The sequence below is a fragment of the Aegilops tauschii genome, chromosome 3 (assembly GCF_002575655.3).
Source record: "Aegilops tauschii subsp. strangulata cultivar AL8/78 chromosome 3, Aet v6.0, whole genome shotgun sequence".
NCBI lineage: Eukaryota > Viridiplantae > Streptophyta > Magnoliopsida > Poales > Poaceae > Aegilops > Aegilops tauschii.
The window spans coordinates 570,360,772-570,368,249 of record NC_053037.3 but is presented as its reverse complement, the minus strand read 5'-3'; the positions used below and the strand labels follow the sequence as shown (position 1 = coordinate 570,368,249).

Below are 7,478 nucleotides of genomic sequence, written 5' to 3'. Positions count from 1 at the left end.
TGCTAAGCTAACGGAATGGGTCAAGTCAATCACATCATTCTCTAATGATGTGATCCCGTTAATCGAATGACAACTCATGTCTATGGCTAGGAAACTTAACCATCTTTGATTCAACGAGCTAGTCAAGTAGAGGCATACTAGTGACACTCTGTTTGTCTATGTATTCACACATGTACTAAGCTTCCGGTTAATACAATTCTAGCATGAATAATAAACATTTATCATGATATAAGGAAATATAAATAACAACTTTATTATTGCCTCTAGGGCATATTTCCTTCAAGGGTGCCATACTAATTAACTTACAGCTCATTTGGCCCTTTCATTTAGGTCAAAATTCACGGATTTCATTTCCGAATTCCAACCCTGACTCGTTTGGCTGTCACGGAATTAGGTGTAGGAATTCAATCTATAACTCCAGTGAACGAATACGACACCTAGACTTAAACCCCACTCCCGCGGGCACTTGTCATTCTTCAAGGATGCATTTGGTAGCATGCATTCGGTCCAACCAGTCTTGCGCGATGCAAATTTCTCCAGTTTGGTAGTCTATATTTACTGTTTGGCTTGCATGGCACGAACCTTGAAGCACCCCTTAGGTAGGCCCTCTAGGAACAGCCAAATCGACCGTTTCCTCTCATCCAGGCTCGAGCGATGCAGGGGAGGAGAACGCGGCATCGAGCTCGTGCGAGCAGAGAGATGGCGCGAGCTTGCGCGCATCCCCAAAAAAGTGGTGGGAGGAATTGCGTCACCTCCTGCCGAATCGATCGCCCTATGTAGCTAGCCACATTCGCCTCACCGCCCAAATCTCCCCCCTAAAGCCTTCCATCACGCGTTGATTCATCACCCACGAGGAGGTAAGCGACACGTCTTATCCGGACGGCGGTAGACGGTGGCGCCCGGTTTACTTCTTCCTTTTCTACTCGGCTTTACCATAGGGGTAGACAGGAGTGACTTCTTCTAACATCTTATTGATACACTTGTTAGAGGTTGAAGGGATGGAAAGAAAAAACCCTTTCAATGCAATGAAAAGAAATTATGATTAAATAGGTTGCTCAAGCAATTCCATCCCAGTCCATGTTTGTTTCTAACTGTCAGATGGAGTTTGCAAGTCAATCAATGATAAAATTGCTTGTTTTGGTGGGGAGATAGTGAGGAGAAAAATAAGATGCATTGGTTCGCTTGGTGGAAGTTCTGCACTCCGAAGAAGAAGAAGGGGTGATTGGGGTTTAGGTACCTTCACAATTTTAATCTTACCATGCATATGTTAGCAAAACGGTGTCAGCGACTAATCCATAACTCTGACTCTTTGTGCCACGTGCATTGAAATATTATCCAGATGGCTATATCTTGAAAGCTAGTCCTAAGAAGGGATCCTCATACACTTGCAAAGCATGGTTGCAGGGATTCAAACTTTTCACAGGGGTTGCATTTGGTGGGTTGGGACCGAAGCACAAATTAATATTTGGCAGAATTCTTGGATTCCAACCAGTGTACGTATCACGTCAAGTTATCACACCAAGAGATGCAACCATGTTAACAAAGGTGGAAGACCTGATCGGGAACTTTCTCTATTTGTTCATTTTATCACCGTGAACTTGAACACCAACATGTGTTAAAACCAGAATGCCTAGATGGACAGGGAATGCACAACCGAATCAGGTTTGAAAAGACAGTTTGGAAGGTGTTGTAAGGGGCTATGTCTTGCTATGGAGTTCTTGCAGGCCGACATATTCCACGTTCTCCTCAATGTTGTTTGGTCAATTAGAATGGACGATAACAACACTAGTTATTTACTTGTCGTCGAGCACGCGAGGTATGAAAGCTGGGATCGAGAGATATTCTTAGACAAGCTGTCGTGCAAGATAGACTAGGTTTCTGTCACGATGAAGATTTTGTCCAAACTAAAACCGAGGTTGGGAGAAGTTCCGGTACTGTAATTGGTAATTGTTTGTAGCATGGTATGTGTGGTGACAATGTCGCCAACTAGTTGGAGAGAAGATCCAAAGGTGTGGTAGAGCTACTCTTCCAATCAGGACCTTCGCGATGAATTATGTTCGAACCTCAACTCCTAAATCTTGAGAACAAAAAGCGATCATATGTAAAAAATGCCTAGACACGGCACATCGAAAAATCAATGCGGACCCCTTAGTTAATATACTTCTTAAATAAAAATTTCAAGTTAGGCTTATAAATAAGCTGCTAGAAGGCTGGTTATTAACCACATGTCTATCATTTGGGAACAAAGTCTTATTTGCTGTAATAAAATAAATAAATAAAAAGTTAAACACCGGAGGTCATACCGTGGAGAGGCGAACCCTAGATCCCAAATCCGCGCCGCGCCCACCCCTCGCGCCGCAACAAACCCTAGGTCCCAAATCCGATCCGCGCCCACGCCTCGCGCCGCCTGGCTGGCATGGCCTCCTCCGCCGGCGATTCCGCCGGCGACGCTGCCCCCGTTCCGCGGTACCCTTCTTGGGTTCTCCTCGAAAAGAAGGGGTACGACGACGACCACCAGCGCCGCGTGCAAGACGACCGCCGGCCGCGACGTCAAGGTGGGCTTCAACCTCGTGCCCCCGCCGGAAGTCTCCTACTTCCACGTCCACCTCTCCGAGCTCGATGGCGAGGGCGACTTCGACTTCATGCCCCTGTTTCTCTTCTCCGCCAAGGGCCTCGTCCTCTTCCGTTTCCTCTTCATCACCCGGAGCGACGGGAGCAATCTCGTCGAGTACCTCATCTACAAGGCGGGGCCCGGCGGCAGCTCGTCGCTCGAACCCATCTCGCCAACTCCTCTAGGCAGCAGCAGGGATTCGGTTCCCTGCCCCGACGGCGACGACGGCGAGGACAGCTACGTCCTCGCCGATCTCTCTGTGGGGAGTGAAATTGGGCACTACGACCTCCACATTTACTCGTCCAAGACGCGCGAGTGGAACACCACACCGTTGCAGCTGCCGGCGTCTCCTGCCGTCAGGACAAATGCCGACCTGCCCTGTCAATTCCACAAGGCTATCGGGCTTGCAGCAGATGAGGTAGGCTGGGTAGACCTCTGGCGTGGCATTGTCACCTGCAAGGTGCTTGATAAAGACCCAGTTCTCCGACTCATCCCTCTTCCCAAACCGCACGTGGACATCCTGCAAGGCGAACCGGGGCTGATCCGGGATGTCACCTACTGCAATGGGCTCTTCGAGTTCATTGAGATGCAACATTTTTGCAGACCAGTTAAAGTTGTTAGCGGTATCATCCATGATTCCAGGCCCCTCCGTGGTCTTGTAGTGGATGAAGGTATTGCGGTCCCTGATGGTTGGGTCATCCGGACATGCTATAGGATTGATCCATCGGACTTTTGGTTCAGGGCACACACTGTTCATGTTGATGACTTCACAGTGGATTCTATATCGTTCCCTCGTATGTGCGATGCTCATGCTCAGGACAAGGAATTGACATTTAGGAGCCTGACAACACTTTGCCCGACCTTTGGCGTTCCAGGTGACAGACTTGTCTACCTGCTATCCGAGGTGAAAATGGATGATCACAACACATGGATTGTTGGTGTTGACCTTGCCAAGAAGATGGTGAAACCAATTCAACCTTGTGAGGACTTGGAATATCACTGTATCCGGCCAGCCTTTGTTCCCTCTACATTCTCCTATTATCTGAATACAACTCCAGGTATTTATATTTATTGAGCAGCTGGCATTAATTAGTATGTGCTTTTGTGCATCTCACATATGAATGATGGTTCTTGCCACTAAATAGGTTTGCTTATCTATTTGGTTCTGTATCCAATTGTGTTTATGCTGTTTCTACCTATTTGATCTTTGTACTGTAGTTTTCTTAATTGTACTTTTAGGACTTAGGATTCATGATCCGCCATGGAAAATCTAATCAACCTTGTAAATTGAAGTAGTAGCCAACAAGGGTAAAAGGTGTAGGTTTGTTTCTCTAAAATAGCCCAGATTTAGGGGAATAGCACACTATCTGACTGCAATATTTTTTGTATCCGAAGTTCCGAACTCGTCAAAGTATTTCAAACTGCCTCTATTTTTCTTAAACCTTGGTTCTCCAAGAGAACTCCAAATATGCTGGGCATCCGAACAGGGCCTGGACTACACTTTTGAAATAATTTGCTGCTCTTGCTGCTAAAATCCTTGATGACAACTGTATTGACCTCTTGCAATTTATTAATGTTTTTAATCATGTCGCAGGTGATTTTTCACCCACATTGATAAACCACTCAGAGAAGACTGCCAACAATGCAAAAGTAAGTGACCTGCTTTCTTCGTCGTTTTGAAGAATTTATACCACCTAACTTTTTTATTTTCATTTTTGTATAGGTCGATGGCGATTCCTGTGTACGTGAATTAAATATACATCATGACCAATGGTAAGTTCTACTGTGTTTGTACAACTCGTAGAAACAATGATAACGATTTGTCAATTTATCTGCCTATTTTCCTGGTTTTCCACTACTTATTATGGCAGACAACATTTCGTATCTTGCTTTTTCTTGCCATTTGCTTAAGGTCATGGGTTGGGGACGACACATCTGCACCAATCGGAGCTTGGAAAAATGGGGAGAACAATCTGGTATGCTATATTGATCGATTGTTGTAGATGTGTGCATCTTGCCATCTCCATTCACTAATATCTAACTATTATTGTACAGCCATCGAATCATGAATCTGCTGATGTACAACGGACCAGGTTACTACAGCAATTGGATTCCATTTTGATGTCAGCAGGATCAGGTAAACATTGACAATGTTTGTGCTATGGTATTCTCTTTTTTACTGGTCATTGCATGGTTATGCTCCTTGTTGCGAGGCTGGAAATTTGGTAGTAAAATTTTGTCTGCAGATGTTATGCGTATAGTAGAGGGATCATTTTTCAACTTGCGACTTAGGTAGCTCCTTTTACCAGCCAGATTTGAAAATTATATTTGGAGGGAGGGAGTACTGAATCTTCTTTTTAGCATCTTTATAAACAGTGACATTGTTGAAGTAACAAAAAAACATGTAAAAACTACATCCTGTAGTTGATGTGCTAAATAATTAACAGGAGCAGGTTGTATGAACAAAGAATTCTTTAGGAATGGCAAAAATCTTTCAACTTTATATAAAAACCGAGCTACGGTTCATTGTGGCGTGTCTGAAAATACAAAAACATAAACCTAAGGAGACGATGCAGAGTTCCTAGGGCAATAAAGTCAATTGTTTTTTCTTTTGCGAATTGCAATAAAGTCAACTGTAATAAGCTGTGTAGCCCGTTTGCCAAAACTGTGACAAAGGAGGTGCTTTAACAGTTTTCACTAGCTGACGGTTTAAAAAACTGACTTCCAAAGCATCACTAACCATCCTTGATGCTTTTGCTGAAGGGTATATTCGGATGAAACGAAAACTGAAAACTGATGCTGATGGCAATTTATTGCTCTGTTTGTCCCTGGAAGACCTCTTGGCACTTCTTCCACAACTAGGACCTGAGATTGCATCCTTGACAACAATGCTGCCTTGTATGGATGCTGGAGGACCATATCCCCTGCTGTCTTGGCATGATTGCTGCTGCTGCTGGTAACTGTTTTCAAATCCAAATCAGGCCTACATGGTAAACGACAGTCCTGCCAATGGTTTACCAGACGATGACAATTCAGATGACATAAAAGCTAGTTTTTTCTTGTTGAATCGTCCAAGAGTAACTAAACAAGTATCAATGTATTATAAAGTTGGGTTTCTGAATAATCTGTACTAAATTATCACGACCCTTGCTTTCATGAAAACTAGTGCCTAATGGTGTATCTGCAGTGGGTTTATTTCTCAGTGACCTACTACAGCGGCATGTGCAATAAGTAAGCATGAAGGCGTACATAATTTTTTCACAGTGAATGCCACAATAAAAAAAGGCCTCTTTTTATTCGGAAATTGACAATGGCTCCTAGGTGCATATGCACCCATTGTCTAAATACACATTTTAAAAAGTTGAAAAATTCCGAACAAAAATCCCGCGGGTATATCCGGACATTCTATGTGCGTGCACAAAGTTTTCGGTGAAAAATGAGGTTTTTTGTGGCTTGTGTAAAAAGACAATTTATGCATCATAAATTGTATTTTTTACACAAGCCACAAAAAACGTTTTTCACCAAAAACATTGTGCATGCACATAGAATGTTCGGATATACCCGTGTGATTTTTATTCCGAAATGTGTATTTAGACAATGGAAATCACAATAGTACAAGTAGCACATGGACCTGTAGCTGGCTTGCTTCACTTCCTGAGGTTTGCTTACGAGTTTGGGACTTCTTTGATTCAAAGAATTCTCAAGGGAATTTCGGAGGATTCTAATCCTTAGGAACTTTTCCTATGTGGGTTGTTTGATTCGTTGGTGTCAACCTCAGAAATGTTTTGCTATCTTTTTAGTTTTGTCATGTCGGTCCTTAAAGCATCTCTAATAGATGGTCCACATTTTGACGGTACAAAACCGGATGTAAAATACAACTCCAACAAATGGTCCAAATCGGAGATGTAAAAAAAAAAAGAGCAACTTCAACGGATGGTCCAAAACGAAGATTAAAACGACCAATTACTACTTCATCTCAACATAGTTCAAACATGAAATTCAACATAGTTTCATACACAAATTCAACTATTACTTATGAAACTACTCCTCGTCGTCCGAGCTGCGGAACTGCTCCCAGAACTCGTCCTTGGTCGGGGCATCGCACCCTCGTCCTCCTCCTCGGACTCCCAAGTCCTCATCCGATGACTCGATAGGGATGACAGTCGAGGGGCCGGCCTCGTCCTCCTTCACCCCCTTCTTTTTCGCCTCGATGTCGTGCTTCCAGTAATGCTCCAGCTCGGCCTGGATGTACTGCGGATGCTCTCGCGCAAACCGAGCCATCGCTGCCTCGTCGCTCTCACCCTGAGCGACGACAACCGCCGGTCTCTTCTTCGCCTTCTTCGCCGGCATCTCCTCCATCCGAATGCCCTGCGGCACGAGCCACTCCGCCACCGCCTGGGACTCGATCTCTGGGAAGTTGAGGTCCGTCTTCGGCCGTCCGGCACGCCACACCGCCATGTCGTAGGCACGCGCCGCATCATCGGCGGTGGGATACGTGTCGAGCCACCAACGCCGCCCGGCGTCAGAGAACTCCACTCCGAACTTCCTGAAGGGCTTTGCCCTCACGCCGAAGAAACCGGACTTGCCCTTCGGCGTCTTCTTCGGCGCCATCGGGGAGCGGGCGGCGGACGGACCGGAGGCGGAGGCAGTCGGAGAGGAGGCGGACGAGGTTGGGGCGGGGCGGAGGTGGACGGGGTCGGGGCGGGGCGGAGGCGTCCAGAGCGGAGGCGGAGGCGGCCAGAGAGGAGGCGGACGGGGTGCGGAGGCGGCCAGAGAGGAGGCGGACCGGGTCGGGGCGGGGCAGCGGCGGGCGGGGAGCGGGCGGGGCGGAGCGGCGGCAGGCGGCGACCCAGGCGGGGAATCAGCG

General features: G+C 46.2%; 2 protein-coding genes across 2 annotated transcripts; one reads left to right on the top strand and one right to left on the bottom strand.

Moving 5' to 3' along the window:
- The first annotated feature begins 1,634 nt into the window (after positions 1-1,634).
- LOC109732844 (uncharacterized) lies at positions 1,635-5,791 on the top strand. The gene is made up of 7 exons (XM_073495628.1): positions 1,635-1,816; positions 2,297-3,669; positions 4,206-4,261; positions 4,335-4,384; positions 4,524-4,587; positions 4,667-4,748; positions 5,375-5,791. The coding sequence occupies exons 1-7, from the start codon at positions 1,635-1,637 to the stop codon at positions 5,569-5,571; spliced, it is 2,004 nt and encodes a 667-aa protein (XP_073351729.1). The 3' UTR covers positions 5,572-5,791.
- An 861-nt stretch (positions 5,792-6,652) lies between these two features.
- Positions 6,653-7,222, bottom strand: LOC109732858 (uncharacterized). The gene has a single exon (XM_020292060.1). The coding sequence runs from the start codon at positions 7,220-7,222 to the stop codon at positions 6,653-6,655; it is 570 nt and encodes a 189-aa protein (XP_020147649.1).
- Positions 7,223-7,478: the final 256 nt, after the last annotated feature.

Excerpts from the sequence above, each read along its gene's own strand:
- LOC109732858 (XM_020292060.1), bottom strand. The coding sequence starts at position 7,222 with ATGGCGCCGAAGAAGACGCCGAAGGGCAAGTCCGGTTTCTTCGGCGTG.
- LOC109732844 (XM_073495628.1), top strand. The coding sequence starts at position 1,635 with ATGGACAGGGAATGCACAACCGAATCAGGTTTGAAAAGACAGTTTGGA. Across the intron at positions 1,817-2,296 it reads CTTGTCGTCGAGCACGCGAG|GTCATACCGTGGAGAGGCGA; the intron begins GTATGAAAGCTG and ends TAAACACCGGAG. Across the intron at positions 4,749-5,374 it reads TTTGATGTCAGCAGGATCAG|GGTATATTCGGATGAAACGA; the intron begins GTAAACATTGAC and ends CTTTTGCTGAAG.